Genomic DNA, 17,844 nt, shown 5'->3' with positions numbered 1-17,844 from the left:
AAAATGCTTTAATTTTTTAATACTGCATGAAAGCATGCTTACAATACCTAAATATTTGGCGCCTCTGTTGGGTACCACTAGCATCCTCATCTTGGATTCTGTTGGCATTTTAATAAGACATTTTTATTTCTATTAGTATCAGTCAGACAGTTACCAATACAAATGTTAAAAATTCCCTCACCTTTTGTCAATAATATAATTCTCTTGGGAACACAGGGACTAGAAAAAAGAATAAATATAAAAAGTTGAGCTCCTGTCAAATACACAATGCCATCTGTAAACCAATGATGACAACAAAGTCATGTGTAACAATATTTAAAAAGTATCCCTCCCAATCCACATGGTCATAAAAGAACACAAATAAATGATAATGGAATTTATATTGGCTTGGAGATACTATGCTTACTTTTAACCAACATGCATCTTGAAGCCATTCATTTTTGCAGTTCAAATTAATTTCAAATTAAATTATCCTATTCCAAACAAATGAACCCATTATTATTATATTCAAGGTATACACCAGTCTGTAGATTCCACCTCATTCACTCAACAAATATTTTGAACAGCTGTATAAGCAGCTATGCCTCAACACAGCTTTTCTAATGTTATGAACCTAGTGCAGTTCACTATTATTTTTGTTTGTATAATTACAACAGCCTTCTAACTAGTTTTCCAGCCTAAATAATGGCTGGAAAGTCACTAAATTATGGCCAGACCTGGTTTTTGCAAATAACGTTTTATTGGAACACCACCATGACCACTCATCTTTATACTGTCTATGGCTGCTTTCACATTAAAAAGGCAGTTCAGTTGTTACAATGAAGACTATATGGCTTGAAACAGTCTAAAATACTTATGATCTGGCCCTTTATAAGAAAAAGATTGGGACAGTTTGGCTCAGTGGTTGGAGTATCGGCCTGCAGTTCAGAGAGACCCGGGTTCGGTGTCTGCTAAAGGCATGTACTGTGGTTGCAGTTTGTCCCTGGCCCTGTTTGGGTCGTGTGGGAGGCAGCCACTTGATGTGTCCCTTCCACATCGATGTTTCTCTCTCTCTCTCTCTCTTCCTCCCACTCTATCTGAACAACAACAACAAAAATGAAATAAAAGAAAAAGTTTGCTGACCCCTGCTCTAGGTAAAAGCCCACCTACCTTAACTAGCTTTCAGGGTCAAGTCAACTGCCCCCTGCTCATTTCTCCAGTACAAACCTTCCTCACTTCCTATGTCACCTCATGATAATCCAGGTACTCTGAATCTTTCAATTCTTCATTGTCAAATTGCCCTTTATGTCTGGGCTTCTGTAAATACTGACCCTCTGCTAGGAACCTTTCAGTCCTTTAGTCCCCTCTTGGAAGCTAACTCTCATTCCTCAGCATTGGTGTGTGGTGGTTCTCTGCTGTGTCCTTATTTTACCTTTATGTCTCTACACAAATCACACACCATATCATCGTCTGGCTACTCATCTATCCTATAAACTAGAGAGAAATACATCTCATTTAGGCTATGAGTTCAGAAGACCTAGGCTGAAATCCCAACTCTGTCATTTTTTAGCTGTATGATCTTTGGCTATTTTACTTAGTCTCTTAGAGCTTCAGTTTTCTTACCTATAAAACAAAAACAATAATAGTACCTACCATATGAAAGCTGTTTGGGAGATATATCATTGTAACTACTCACAGGTATGCTCTACTATGCCTAGCATAGCACCTACTATATTAATTGAAAAATCAATTAGCTTTATTAAAAAAACACACAAATTATTTATCAAGAAAATTCCACTAATAAGTAGGATTTAGAGCACACATGATTTTGTAGACAGTGACCAATGTTCTAAAAATCTGAAGCCTCGAAGAAAAAAAAATTATAAGAACTATATACTCAGTCCAGTATAATACTCCTAAAGTAGATCTGGTACTAACTTTTATTTATTTGTTTAAAAATATTTTTTAATGATTTTTTTAGAGAGAGAGGAAGGGAAAGAAACATAGGTGTGAGAGAGATACACTGATCAGCTGCCTTCTGCACGCCACCTACTAGGGATCAAGTCACACCTGGGCATGTGCTCTGACTGGGAATCGAACTGGAACCTCCCAGCCCATAGGAGGATGCTCAATCCAGTGAGCCCCACTGGCTGGGCTGCTACTAACTTTTAAAAACCTTATATAACTCTTGCAATATAGTATTGTATACACTATTAAATTCTTAACATGAACAAGAAAGAACTCAATATTTCTAAAAGGTGACTCGATATGTAACAAATGTGGTTCAAAATGTGATCACTCTCGACTGGTGTGGCTCAGAGGTTGAGTGTTGACCCATGCACCAAGAGGTTGCTGTTTTGATTCCTGGTCAGAGCACATGTTCAGGTTGGGGGCCCGATCTCCAGTAGGGGGTATGCAGGAGGCAGCCAATTGATGTTCTCTCTCATTGATGTTTCTCTCTCTCTTCCTTCCTCTCTCTCTACAGTCAATAAAGAGAAAAAAAGTAATCAGTAAGTAGATTAAGAAAGAAGTGAGCCCCTACAATGCAATTAGTGTATATTCTAACATGAAGAGCTAAAGTAACAACACATACATCTTGGGAAAATATACGGTCTCTAGCTCTCTGGTATTCTTCTTCTCTCTCTTCTATAGATTTGCTTCTTCTGTCATCTTTCAAACGTATTCTTATCTAAAGAAAAGAGAAAAATTAATTCTTGGAAAAATAATCTGCTGGTATGTCCTGTACATATTAAAATGCTCAAACTGTGCTAGATTACCTGATTATCATCTTTGTCAAAGCTAGAGTTATCTCTCTTGAGGATATATCGTTTCTGAAAGTCTTCACCTTTATCATCCTTAATATGTTCATTAAATTTCTGATCAGGTCTAAACAACAGAAACAAGGGAACAAAAAAGGTAATATACAAAATTTACAGGTAAATGTAACATTTTATGAAAAGTAACAGAAGTAATTAAAGTTATCACTCACTGGTGCCATTAATAGATTATCTTATTTCACTTACACTTAACAATAATCTAAGAAAATATGAACTATCCTGTTATGTGTCAAAGGCCATATGAAATACAGTGTGGGTTCTAGAATCAGACTTGCATTCAAATATCCAGCTTTACCAATTTACTTGCTTTGGGACTTGCACAAGTTACTTAACTTTTATATTCCCTAGTTTCCTCAATTGTAAATGGGAATTACAGTGTATCTACTTCATAGAGTTATTCTCAAGATGATTTAATAGATAAACAGCATTTAAAATAGCAAAAACCCACTAGAAGTGTGTTACTATTATAAATATTACTTAGAAAACAGATTCAAATGGCTTAAGCAACTGTCTAAGGTAAAAGGGCAAGTACATGACTGACTCATAGTTAAAGCCCTGGTATGTAAGACCCAAAGACTATATGTCCTCTTTGCACTGCCTCCTTTAAATCTAAGAAAAAAAATCCAGGACAAAAAAAAAAATATACCACAGTATCATGTTATATTCCTATAGCGCTTAGTTTGGTGTTATAGAATTGAAGTAATCAAAGTTTGTGGTTGAATTGACAAATTAAGAGATTACTTCAACGTAAAAATTCTAGAAGAAAATGCAGGCAATAAAATTTCAGACATCACATGCAGTAGAATTGTCACTAATACAATGCCTAATGCAACAGAAACAAAGGAAAAAATAAACACATGGGACTACATTAAACTAAAAAGCTTCTGCACAGCCAAAGAAATAACCATCAAAGCAGAAAGGAAACCCACTATATGGGAGAGCATAATTGCCAACAATATACCAGATAAGGGGCTAATTTCCAAACTATATAAAGTACTCATACAATTAAACAAAAGGAAGACAAAGAACCCAATCAAAAAATGGCAGAGGACCTAAATAGACACCTCTCCAAACAGGACATAAAAATGGCCAAGAGACATATGAAGAAATGCTCAACATCACTAATCATCAGAGAGATGCAAATTAAAACAACTATGAGGTATCACCTCACACCTGCTAGAATGGCTGCCATCAACAAATCATCAAACAACAAGTGCTGGCGAGGGTGTGGAGAAAAGGGGACGCTAGTACACTGCTGGTGGGAATGCAGACTGTTGCAGCCACTATGGAAAACAATATGGTGTTTCCTCAAAAAATTAAAAATGGAACTTCCATTTGATCTAGTGATACCACTTCTAGGAATATATCCTAAGAAGCTGGAAACACCAATCAGAAAGAATATATGTACCCCTATGTTCATAGCAGCACTATTTACAATCGCTAAGATCTGGAAACAGCCCAAGTGTCAATCAATAGATGAATGGATAAAAAAGCTGTGGTACATAACACAATGGAATACTATGCAGCCATAAGAAAGAAAAATCTCATATCCTTTGAGATGACATGGAGGGACCTGGAGAGTATTATGCTAAGCACAATAAGCTAGTTATAGAAAGACAAGTATCACATGATCTTTCTTATTTGTAAAATATAATGAACAAAACAAGCTGAGGAACAAAACAGACCCAGAGACATGGAAGTAGGGTACAGATCGACAAACCTCAGAAGAGGCGACGTGGGGGGAGGGAAGAGATAACCACAGAACTTATAGGCATATATGTGTAAACAAGGACATAGACAATAATGCTGAGGCGGAGAGTGGGGTTTGGAAGAGGGTGTCAATGGGAGAAAAAAAGAGAAACATCTGTAACAAAAATTTTTTAAAAAAGAGACTACTTCAAAACACAAGCAAATTATTAAGAATTTTAATTACAGCAGGATACATCTTTGTTTTATGTTAATTGAAACCAGTAACAGAAAAGTTCTTATTGGAGGTTAATGTTATAACTAAAGTAATGATTTTCTTTTCTTTTATTTTTTTTTAAATCCTCATCTGAGGACATTTTTCCATTTTTTATTCAGATAGAGTGGGAGGGAGAGAGAGAGAGAGAGAAACATCGATGTGAAAGGGACACATCGAGTGGCTGGCACCCGCACAACCCAAGCATAGCCAGGGACAAACTGCAACCGAGGTACATGCCCTTAGCAGAAACCGAACCCGGGTCTCTCGGGACCGCAGACTGACGCTCTAACCTCTGAGCCAAACCGGCCAGGGACAAAGTAATGATTTTAAAATCTTAATATATTTTATGACTACCTGGTTTTTCCTCTATGGAAAAGTTACATGTTCAACTGAGATCCTGAAGACAAACATAAGGTGTGGCCCTTGGAAAATTACAATTATGTAAAATTTCACTTCCTCAAAATCATTCATTCAACACTTAAAAAATTTTATTTTTAATTTGTTGATTTGAGAGAGAGAAAAAGAATAAAAACAGATTTGTTGTTCTGCTTATTTATGCATTTGTTGGTTGATTCTTGTATGTGCCCTGATGGGTAGAATCCGCAACCTTGGCGCATCAGGACAATGCTCTAACCAAATGAACTACCTGGCCAGGGCTAACACTCTTGTTTTATCCTGTCAAAAACTGGAATTGCTCATTTGAAATATATGATATATACAAATATATTTAGAAGTAAAAAAAAAAAAGTCCAATTGAACCCTCAAGTAGTTTTTTTACATATAGTTAAAAAATAAATTATACAGTCACATAATATATTATGAATATCATTAAGTAAATTTCTAAACCAAACAAATCTGAATAATGACATTTTCAACAAACTGACCAGATATTTTATTATACGTAGTACCTAAATAACACTTTTAAATATTTGTTTTAACCTAGTGAATTTTTAATAAGGTACATAAACCCCTCTCAAATTATGCAAAAAGATTTAAAATGAGAATTATCTAAGTAAACTGAAGAAATCTCTTTTTAAAATGTACTAGATAAGTGAAACAGAGCAGATCTCCACATAAAACTATATACAGAACTAAAGAGAAAAATACAGAGTAAAACCAGTTTCATGACCAAACTCATGAGAAAAAGACTGCTTTCTTTAGGAGTTTGAAAGATTGTCTATGTAGTTCTGACAATGGCACATGATCAGCCTGTTTACTTATATCAATTATCTTTGTAGCTATTTAAAGTCACATTTTCCTTTAAATTTTTCTTGCTCCTTTAACTTGAACATTCTTTTTTTTTTAAATTTTTTTAAAATGTTTTTATTGATTTTCTGAGAGAGAGAGAGAAGCATCAATGTGAGAAACATGGACAGGCTGCCTCCTGCATACCCCCTACTGGGGATCGAGCTCACAATCCAGGCATACCCTGATGGGGAATCGAACTGGGACCTTTCTGTCCATGGGATAACGCTCAATCCACTGAGCTACACTGACCAGGCTATGTCACATTTTCTTATTGTACTTGGGTGAGAGATTGTTATTTTAAAGTGAACTATAAGGTTTAACCAAGGGCCTGGCAACTTTTCTAAGAGCCACTAGACTCCCATACCAAATAGCATCAGCAGGCATTTCAGCTAACCTTAAGACTGTCTTACCTCTTTCTTTTATAGATGCCTGAATTTACTGCCCTGCAATCGCCAACTTCCCGCTCCATTGAGATACCCCAGTGGACACCGGGTTGTTGACATCCACAACACCACTGGTTCAAGGCTGGAGCGGGTAATCTGCCTATGAGGAAAAGGTAGGTTCGTTTTTATTCAACATGGAGCAGATCTCTAAGGTTTTCTGATTTACAACCTTCATATTGCAGAAGATACAAGAATACAGTGTAACCTCAATGATTTGAAATTTCTACTTATAATTATGCTATTGATCTATTCTTCTTTTAATATATAATAAATATCTGTGTTTAGCTGAACTTTGACAACCTTGATTAAGAGAACCCTAAAGCTTTCTGACATTTATAGCATTCAAATAACTGAGGTTACACTCTATTGAAAACCTTAGAGAGTCACCAGTCAAAATGTTAGTCAAAATGCCTGCTAATATGCATGTGCTTGGGTATCCAGTAGCTCTGAGTAAAGTTGAAAGGTATTGGTTAGATTAACTAGAGTTCTATTCACCTTCAGTCCAGTGGATATGTTATGGTTACTATCCTACTTGAGCCATGATATAACTAATTGGGAAAAGACTAATTGATGGGGATATTTAAAAAAGACTAAGGGATGGGCAGAGGAAAATTAAATCAGATTTACATTTGCAGGTAAAATTTAATCCCTAAAGAAAGATATGATCCTTTTCATAGACATTTATCTGCATTAATTTAATCTTAGTTCTAGAAACAGTCATTTAAATTTACTAGGTTCCATCAATATACCTATTTTGTTGACAACATTTTATTTAAAATAGAAGAAAAATAATGAACTGAAAAGTATTGACTGCTGCTCAATACCACAGAATCATTGCCACACATAAATTGATACAGAAAATTCTATTGAGTCCAGATGATGTGGCTCAGTGGTTTAGCATCGACCCATGCACCAAGAGGTCGCCGGTTTGATTTCCAGTCTATCTGGCTCAGTGGTTTAGCATCGACCCATGCACCAAGAGGTCGCCGGTTTGATTTCCAGTTAGTGCACATGCTCAGGTTGTGGGCTCAATCCCCAGTTGGGGCATGTTTCTATCTCTCCCCCCCCCCCCCTAAAATCAATAAAGAAAAAAAAAAGCCCTGGCCGGTTTGGCTCAACGGTTAGAGCGTCAACCTGTGGACCAGTGAGTCCCAGGTTCGATTCTGGCCAAGGGCACGTACCTCGGTTGCAGTTCGTCCTCAGCCCTGGTTGGGGTTGAGCAGGAGGCAACCAGTCGATGTGTGTCTCTCTCACATTGATGTGTCTCTCTCCCTCCCTCTCTTTCTTCCTCCCTGAAGATAAACAGAAAAATATCCTTGGGTGAGGATAAAAAAAAAGAAAAAAAGAAAATTCTATTGCTAGGCAGATCACCACCAAAGCATAAATTTTAATTGAACTCGTTTTAGGATTAGGTTTACAAATAGGCAGAAGAGGTGTTGTGAACATGATATAATTTTAGGTGCCCATGCGTTGGGCCTTTTGCTCCCAAATGCCAGCACTGATGATCTATTTCACCAACAGTGTAGACCTATCACTTTTGAAAGAAAATGGCGTCTCCTAACTCCTTAAAAAATTTCCTCAGTAAATTATTTATAGCTCAGAAGACGGTTAATCCTTTATTAACCAATAGACTCACCTTCTGGGGATTTGTAGCAGAAAAGGAGCAAAACCAGAGGTGGAAAGGATGGTAAACTGACAGAAGATTAAAGGTAATTGTGTCAAAATTTGTGTCACTCTATGGCCTAATTTGCCTAAGGTAAGACATAGTATCTAAATTACATTAATTTAAAAATCCATAAGAGACTGGCTGTCAAACATCACTGATATTATGACCTCTGAGGTCATCCATCCACTTCATTTCAGTTTAGACTGGTGCATTTTGAATCTAGTGAGTGAAAAGTATTTTTGATCCAATCATATAAGTTTATTATAGAGCTTAAATAGGTTGCTAAACATGTGGAAAACCTCAGATGAAAGGTGCTGTAAAAAGAGAAAGTACTGTTACACGCACATGCAACATTTACCTCTGTTTCTTAATACTTACATTCTTGTATTACTAGTTTTGTTTACTATGACAGACTTTCCACTCTGATCAACATTGTGGTCTAATCCAAAGTAAGCAGCTACTCTGTGTAATAGCATCCTATGGTAAGATGTCATGGGGGGGAATTTCTTGCGTGGAGACCTAGAAGTAGGAAAAAAACGAATTTAGTAGATCAAGGAAAAGTGTGATGACAATTTCTTTTCTTGTTAAATGTCAGGACTTACTCATTATTACCAATGAAATCTAAAATTTCTTGTTCCAATTTCAACAGCATCATTCTGTCCCTGAAACAAAATATGAAGACTCTTATATGTAAAACTTAACACTGAAATAATCATGTTAATTTATACTGCTAAATATTTGTCTTAAAAATTGTACATTGAAGACTACTATAAGCTTGATGCTAGAATATTTAAATGCTTTCTAAAAAAGTAATGTTTCAAAAAATAAAAGATGACTTTTTGAATTTAATTTTTTATTATGGAAAATGTTACACATACACAAATGTAGAAGGAATAGTGTAATGAACTGCAATATAGCCTTCACCCAACTTCAACTAGCAACATGTTGCCATTCTTAAAATAGATGTATTTTTATCTACCAAGTATCATTATATTGGAGTCTGTTCTGTAAATAGAGGTGTGGGGCAAAAGTAGGTTTACAGTTGTGACTACATGAAACAGTTTACTCATGTATTATCATTTATTAATTATTTTCCATACAAACAACTATAAACCTACTTTTGCCCCACCCTGTATATGGATAATAAGAGCATATTACATTTTTATTTCTTCACTCAATAAAGCTGAGAGGTGGTAGCAGAAAAATAGGCATCTTTAATTAGACTCATGACTTTGTTATCATGCTGAACTCCATAGAAACAGTATTCAAAAGAAAATGCAATGGCAGTAACAACAGGAAAACTCCTATGGGAATCTAAAGCTAAACAGAACCATAGCAGAGAAGTGTGAACTACATTACTAACTCTAATTCAGGAGAGGACTTACTTTTCAGATCATTCTGTAAATTGCTATCATATATTTTTAAGATTTGGAAATTTTGCCCATAAAAATCAAAATGAACCAAAAGCCTCCAACAGGTAAATAAATAAGGACTCTAGGGAGTACCTGCATGTGCTCCTTTAGACCACTAGGGACCTATTTAGTGCACTTATGGGCTGTAACAATTTAGTGGTACCCCTCCCCAAAGGACCTCCTTGCTCACACACCAAGAATGTGGCTCAAGACAGTATTCCTGTGCTCACTATAAATGTCACATGCCATGTGGGAACAAAACAACATAACACAAAATGAGTAACTCATAGAACCTTAAAGCTAGAAGTACCTTTACAGATCATTCAATTTTGTTCTTGAAATTTTATAGATTCATAAAACTAGGCCAAGAGGTTATTGTTTTCCTTCCAAATAAACGTTATTTAGATCCCTCTTAAATTCTAATAGAGGAGACGATGCTCCTAGTTTAAGTTGCCTGAAAGTCTATACATCTGCCTGTGCTTCATCCTCCCTCCATGTTATAGAGGAGGTCTCATTAAACAGAGTACTATTTGACCATACATTTAAAAATATTTGTTGAAAAATCAAGAGAAAAACATGCCAACCTGGTGATTTCAAATCTAAACTGAATACAGGATTGCATTTTAACACAAATTCTAGCACCATTCAATTTTGCCCCCAAATCTGGTCCTTGTTTAGTATTCCTCACTCCAGTAAGTGGCACCCTTTCACCCAGCATACTGTACTAGAAGCATTTTTGGCCTGTAATAATCCTTTTTACTAATTTTCCTGTGCAGTTAATTACTACCACAAATTTTAGCTACCTTCTACCTATTGTTCTTCTGTTTCCACTGGACCCATGCAATCAGGATCTGTGGATGAACCACAGCACAAGAGTAGTTAATTGTCTGTCATTATCTTCCCTTGTTCCCTTCCAAATCTATTCTACCTAAAGCATCCATAATGACTGACCTTTAAAAACACTCGGGAACACATGTCATTGCCTTGGTTAAATATTTACCATAGGTTTCCCACTGTTCTTAGGTTAGAATTGACCATCTGTAATGTGGCCTACTAGATAGGCATAACCTGCTCTTTGTCTACTTCTTTAGCCTCACCTGCTGCCTTGTCCTCACAAAACTCATCATCTTGGCTTACCTCTGAATTTGTCAAGTTCCTTCCTTTCTCAGCTTCCTTGAACATGCTGTTCCCTTTGCCTAAAACAACTTCTTATATTCTTTTGTAGACTCTGTTTCTTTCATACTTTTCTTTACTATCACTTATCACAATTATCATTATATAGTTATCTATACTATATGCAGGACTTCAACAAATGTATTTGCATGGACTTAATAAAATTATTTCACCCAAGAGGTCTTTCAATATTTTTTCCTTAAATTTTTGGAGGATAAGAAATTTTTACCTTATAGGGTTTCCCCCTGAAAAGGACTTACTTAACTATAAGACTCTCTTTTTCAGAGATCCAGAATCATGGAAGTAGGGAAAAGACCTACAAATCTCAGATGGATGGGGGTGGAAAGAAATAAACCCAAGAACTTATATGCATATATGCACAACCAACAGACATGGACATTAGACTGGTGAAGGTAGGAGTAGGGTGGGACCGGAAAGGAGGGCATCAATGGGGAAAAAAGGGGGACATCTGTAATACTTTCAACAATAAAAAAAAAATAAGACTCTCTTTTTCATCTAACTTTTAGGGGTCAATTTGTCTTGATGTAATTTTCAGTAACTTGCCTGATATATTTTATATACTTATTATAAGGGCGGAAAAAGAATCAGAGGCAGGCAACTTATTCAGCATTCATAAAACAGTGCATTCAAATTGGTTTCTTTTGTCTGACTTAAACAGCAGGTATAAAATACGTGATGTTCTTCAGTGAATGTACTGCCATTGAAAAAAAATTATGTTGTCTCCATGAAAAAAACACACACACATAAAATCTATCACTTTTACTATCCATTGATATAAAATCAGGTTTTTTTTTCCCCCTTTCACATATAGATCTATGAGTTGCAGAGGATTTTCTATGATTATTTGGACCACTTGTTATTTAAATTAAGTTCCCCTTCTGTTTACTAAACTTTTAGTTACTAACAAGTAGAACTTGTTAGAAACATAAGGCTAATAACTTACCTAAGTTCTAAAGATTGACACTTCCTGCCTTTTATCAGTATAGCTCAGTCCAAGCCCCCAAATTTTCAAATCTATAATTAAGGTTAGATATTTTGGTAATGGTTGTAAGACAAAAGTAATATAATAATACATTAATATAGAATATATATGGGACTCACACTAAAGATCCACAAATTCCTTTTCTTAAGACGTAAGGTTTATTAGCACATGAACCTAAAAGTAGGCAACTTATTGTGTAAGTTTTATTTTTTTATTTTTTATTTTTTTCTATCCTCACCCGAGGATATTTTTCCATTTTTTTGTACAGATAGAGAGAGAGGGAGAAAGAGGAAGGGAGAGAGAGAGAGAAACATCGACGTGAAGGGACACATCGAGTGGCTGCCACCCGCACGACCAACCAGGGCCGGGGACAAACTGCAACTGAAGTAAGTGCCCTTAGCGGGAAGCGAACCCGGGTCTCTCCGGACCGCAGGCCGACGCTCTAACCACTGAGCCAAACCGGCCAGGGCTATTGTGTAAGTTTTAAAAGAAACCAGTATAATATAAATAGCTAGTCATTATGTTGTACACCTGAAATGAATATAGTATTGTATATCAACTGTAATTGAAAAATTTTATAAAAGGAACCAATATATGGTGTTTATTATTAAAGAAATAAATAGAAACAAAGATTTAATCAAACTGATCATTAGCCACTACCTAAAGTTAAAGTGAACAGGCAACAATCTTTATCAGTGTTCCAGTCATTACACCAGAACCAGCTTTAGAGAAAGTGTGTGCAGCTAGCAAACCAGTGGCAAATTAAAAAGAAGCAAACAACAATGCTTCCATCTGACCACCCTTTCCCAATGTTCTGTATGACCTTGGTCAAATATCTTCAACAGATAAGAAATAAAATAACTTAAACATTACCTCCAATAAAAGTAGCTTTTCAAAGTATTTCAAACAGAACAATTATATGATGTTCCCCAGAGCAAAATAAATTATTTAAAAAAAAAAATCCATTCTCAGGATTAATCCATGGGATTGTTCCCCTTCACTAGTAACCTAATACAGTTACCCTTATTATCCATATTTAATACATATGAAATTTACACAAAATGGGTATAACATTAACACAAAAACAGTATAAAATCATGTTAGTGAGTGTAATCTCTATCAAGGACAACTTCAGATTCCTAGGTTCTAATTTAGTAATGACTAGTTAGTGTAGCATCTGAAAATATTCAGACAGGTATATTTACAAACAGGAGTTCCAGATAAGTTACTATTTAACATCTGAAGTTCAGTTTATTTACTGGGCTGAGAACAAGATAAAAATTTAATGATCTGAAGAGAATTTTTGAAAAGAATTCTCTGAACAATATTCATTCTCGAAAGCTTTAGTGGAAATCTGCTACTTATTACTACTTTTGCAGCATGTGTATCTGGCAATTAATTGTGTTTCATTGAGAGAACACTGAGAAATCAATTAAGCAAATCTTAGTTCTGACAAAATTTAACATTAGCTACAACTACCTACCATATTGACAATAGCAGTAACTTAAAAAAATTAAAAACTTTCTATAATTGTAGTGATGGTTGCACATATCTGTGAATATATTAAAGCTCATTTAATTTTATAATTTAAAATGTACATAAAGATAACTTAACAAACTTTTGCATTTGTGGAGGAAAACAGAACTGTACTACAATACAAAAATGTTTTGAAATGCATAAAAATAGATTTCTAATCTTTGTGCTTAATGTCTCTCCTATAGGTTCAAAGGAAAGAAAAATTCTGCCTGTTTAGGATCCTATCTTGTTTTATTCAAACTAGTTATGTATTTTCTACCTTCCCCCTTATTTTTTAAACCAATGAGTTGTGGTTTCCACCATCTTACTCTATACGAAACAGCTTGTTAATACAGCTAAGAAGCCCTGGCTTATTTGCTCAGTGGTTAGAGCGTTGGCCCACAGACCAATGAGTTGCGGGTTTGATTCCCGTCAAGGGCACGTATCTTGGTTATGGTTCATTCTCCGCCCTAGTAGGGGTCGTGCGGGAGGCAACCAGTCGATGCAGCTCTATCACATTTATGTTTCTCTCTGTTTCTCTCTCTCCTTCCCATCCTCCCACTCTATCTGATAAGTAGAAAAATATCCTCAATGAAGAATAAAAAAAATAAAATAAAAAAAGCTAATAGAGTCCTCCCTTGCCACTTCGCATTTCGACTTTCGCGGCTTCAAATACTATAGTACTTGAAAAACTGCGATAGAGTGAAGCAACAAAAGTCAACGTGCGAAGTGGCGAGGGACGACTGTGTACAAATAAAGAATCCTACTTCGCAGAAATTCATTTATCGTGGTAGAGTCTGGAACTGATTAACCGTGATAAATGAGGGCCCACTTTAATAACTTCCTAGTTTCTCAATCTAACAAATTGTGTTTGGTACTTCTATTGCATCTTCCATGAAACTGTGATCCATGGCTGACTCTAAGACAAAAATTCGCATAGCTCTTCTGCTATCTTTAGGACTCAGTGTCTTCCTTCTCAACTACCTTTTATATATGGAGTTTCCATGGAATTTTGTCTTTGTCACTTATTTCATCTCTCTGGGCAAACTCATTCATAGCAAACTTCACTTCCACTGATGACTCCTCAATATAACTCCAGCCAGGCTCATTTTCTTGAAACCCACAGCCTCTTAACTGCAAACAGACCTCACCTTCTGGCTTACCTTTAGGCATCTCAAACTATACTTACTTATGATAGAACTTGACCTATTCCATTCAAGCTTGCCCCTTATTTGTCTGTTAATGAGACTAGCTGTCAGTCCATCCAGAAATCTAGGAACCATTCTGTTCTACCCATTCTATCATCCCAATACTTTCCCATATCCAAACGATCACCAAGTACTTCCTGAACACTTTTCAAATGTATCCTTTCCTCTCTAATTTTCTCTATGGTCTTCCTTCATACTCCTTGCTTATGATGATCTTGGCCCCTCACTGCTGAATTAACTTATCTAGTATACGATGACATTACCTATTTAAAATCCTGTAATTACTCCTCAACTTAGCATGCCATACTCCGTATTTCTCAAATGGTGCACTACTGGCATTTCTTTTTTTTCTTAAAAAATTTTTTTTCTTGCCCTGGCCGGTTTGGCTCAGCGGTTAGAGCGTTGGCCTGTGGTTCGGAGAGACCCGGGTTCGGTTCCCGCTAGGGGCAAGTACTTCGGTTGCAGTTTGTTCCCGGCCCTGGTTGGTCGTGCGGGTGGCAGCCACTCGATGTGTCCCTTTCACATCGATGTTTCTCTCTCTCTCTCTCTCTCCCACTCTATCTGTACAAAAAATGGAAAAATGTCCTCGGGTGAGGATTAAAAAAAAAAAAAATTTTTTTTTCTTTATCGATTTTTAGAGAGAGAGGAAGGGAGAGGGAGGGAGAGATAGAAATATTGATGAGAGAGAACACTGATTGGCTGCCTCCTGCATGGCCCCCGCTAGACATGTGCCCTGATTGGGAATAGAATTGGCGACCTTTTAGTACATGAGTCGATGCTCAACCACTGAGCCATACCGGCCAGGCTGGCATTTCAGTAAGATTGTTTTTCATTGTTTATTACTGTCTTATAGATCTTTTTAGCACCCTTGACATCCCAGTAGCACTCCACAGTCACTAGGACTCATCACCCAGAGTGTTGGTAGTACCTTAGGTTCAGAACAACTAGATATCATCTGTCTTCACATCCTACCAACTCCTTCCCCCCATCACTTTCTAGAATTACTTGACACATACCTCCCTCCTAGAGCCAGAGAGTACAATCTTGTCTTTCCTTGAATATACCACTTCTCCTTGAACAATACTATGCCTTGGCAATGCTCTTTGCCTCTATCTGGAATGCCTTTCTCATGCTTCTCTGTATAGATAGTTTCAATTTAAAGCACTCTGATTTCAAGACTCAGCTCAGGCATTATCTTTTCAGTGAAGTCTTCCCATATCCTTTCACACAGAGGTTGGGGCCCCCACCCTGTGTTTTATAGTGCCTTGAAAAAGTTCTTTTACAACATCTATTTTAATTATATATCATGTGCTTTTTTTCTAGCAGAGAGATGGTGAATGATTTAGGGCCAGAGATTATATCTTGCCCATCTTTTAAAAAAAAAAAATTTTTTTTTTATTGATTTTTTTTTAGAGAGTGAGGAAGGGAGAGAGAGAGATAGAAACATCAATGTAAGAGAGGTACTTCGATTGGCCGCCTCTTGCACAACCCCAACTAGGGATCGAGTTTGCAACCTGGGCATGTGCCCTAGCCAGGAATCAAACCAGGACCTCTCAGTCCATGGGACAATGCTCAATCCACTGAGCCACACCGGCCAGGAGCTTACCCATCTTTATATCTACAGTGTTTAGCACAACACTTATTAGCACAACACTTATTAGCACGTGACAGATGCTCAAGAAATGCTGTTCATTAGATTCCACATATGAATGAAATCATATGGCATTTGTCTTTCTCTGACTGGCTTATTTCACTTAGCATAAGGTTCTTCAGGTCCATCCATGCTGTTGCAAAGGGTAAAATTTTCTGGAATGTAATGAACAAATTGAACTACCAAGCAAAATAGAGACAGACTCATAGATAAGAGAGTAAGCACACAGCTTTGGTGGATAAGAGGTACTGGGGGTGAGTTTAGGGTTTGAGCATAAAGGAAAGTTGACTATCTTCTTCCTCACTTCATACCTATATTCCTTCAATCCATATTACAAGGAGACCATTTTTCATTTTGGCAGTTCTTCTTTGGTGGTTTATGCTAAATGTAAACTAGAAAATCAAGATGGTACTCAATAAAAGAAGCCCTGAATTAAAATAAAGGTTTATCTTCGGTATGATGTAAGTCTCAGTGAGACTTAAAGAGAGCTGTTCATGTTTTCTTCCATATGCACATAACAAATAAAACTATTTTATTTTTATTGCAATGTATATAAAATAACTACAACTCTGGAAAGCTAACATATAGAGGATGGGTTCTTAATCTGGGGGTCTTCTACCTCATGAAAGCATTGGTGAAATATTTTGTGGATAAGGATTTTTGTGGGAAAATCAAAGGGGTCAATGACCTGCCAAAAAGTTAAAATCGATTATTCACCACCCTGGTAAAACAAAGGAGTTCACAATTAGTTAAAGTTGTGACTCGAATAAGTACTTTAAAAATACTTAAAAAATTTTTTTTTTTTATTGATATTAGAAGAGAAAGAGGAAGAAAGAGGGAGAGAGAGAGATAGAAACATCAATGAGCAACAACATCAAGTGGCTGCCTCCTTCATGCTCCCCACTGGGGATTTGGCCCACAATCTGGGCATGTGACCTGACCAGGAATTGAACCGGCGACCTCTTGGTGCATGGGTCGATGCTCGACCAATGAGTCACACTGGCCAGGCAGTACTTTAAAAATCTTTGGGTTGAGGGTTCATAAACTAAGAAAGAAGGAACAAATATTCTGAGTTTAACTAAGTTCAAAAGCTCATTATAAACAAATATACTAAGCTCTTATTCAGTTGAGTGCATTATCATGAGAATATTTCTCTTTTTTTTTCATGATTAATGTTACTTCTGTATTTCAATTGCATCAAAATTTCTTAGTAATTCTGTATTTCCCTAAATCCCTACAGAGGATAAATTATTTTTATATCATGGTGACATATAATGCAAAAAGATATTTACAGATGTACATATAGTAGACCAACAAGATCATAGCCCTAAGAATCTAAAATGTTTCTGGTGTACTTTAAATACTGCAATCTTATTATTCTAACCCAGTAATGGAAACAAATATAGCAAATTATGGTACTCTAAAAACAATGAAAACCTTATAAATTTAATTTTTACCTGGGATTGTTTTTTAATGTATTTACTAAAAATTCATGTAGATCTATGCCAGTTGAATCAGTGTATTCTTGACTGGAATCTAAAAAACAACACAAAACGCAGTATAAAGTTGTTTGAAAATAAATTCCTTTCCCTTTACACATTATACATATATTAAATAAAATGAGATGCCCCACATTAAAAACATTAACAAAGTAGGAAAAGAAAAGTTATGATGAACTAAGATGGCCACAATTTTTCTATTTCCATGTAATGAACAGACATGGGTTTATATAACTGAATGTACACG

At 36.2% G+C, this 17,844-nt stretch overlaps 1 protein-coding gene across 14 annotated transcripts in view; it reads right to left on the bottom strand.

Annotated features, from left to right (window-relative positions):
• R3HDM1 (R3H domain containing 1) overlaps positions 1-17,844 on the bottom strand; it is a 210,546-nt gene that overhangs the window by 92,129 nt on the left and 100,573 nt on the right. For 8 of the 14 annotated variants that reach the window (XM_036253690.1, XM_036253689.1, XM_036253697.1 and 5 more), the window contains 7 exons: positions 17,556-17,634; positions 8,739-8,798; positions 8,515-8,655; positions 2,757-2,865; positions 2,573-2,668; positions 182-219; positions 48-98 (listed from right to left, as the gene is read on the bottom strand). In XM_036253690.1, coding sequence (XP_036109583.1) covers positions 48-98; positions 182-219; positions 2,573-2,668; positions 2,757-2,865; positions 8,515-8,655; positions 8,739-8,798; positions 17,556-17,634 — 574 coding nt within the window. Of the gene's footprint in view, positions 1-47; positions 99-181; positions 220-2,572; positions 2,669-2,756; positions 2,866-6,437; positions 6,571-8,514; positions 8,656-8,738; positions 8,799-17,555; positions 17,635-17,844 lie in introns of those variants that run through there. The other 6 variants (XM_036253700.1, XM_036253701.1, XM_036253704.1 and 3 more) reach the window with 5 other exon arrangements.

This window comes from Molossus molossus, unplaced genomic scaffold, assembly GCF_014108415.1.
Source record: "Molossus molossus isolate mMolMol1 unplaced genomic scaffold, mMolMol1.p scaffold_m16_p_11, whole genome shotgun sequence".
Taxonomy (NCBI): Eukaryota; Metazoa; Chordata; class Mammalia; order Chiroptera; family Molossidae; genus Molossus; species Molossus molossus.
The sequence above is the reverse complement of the archived record's forward strand: the minus strand, read 5'-3'. Positions and strand labels throughout refer to the sequence as shown.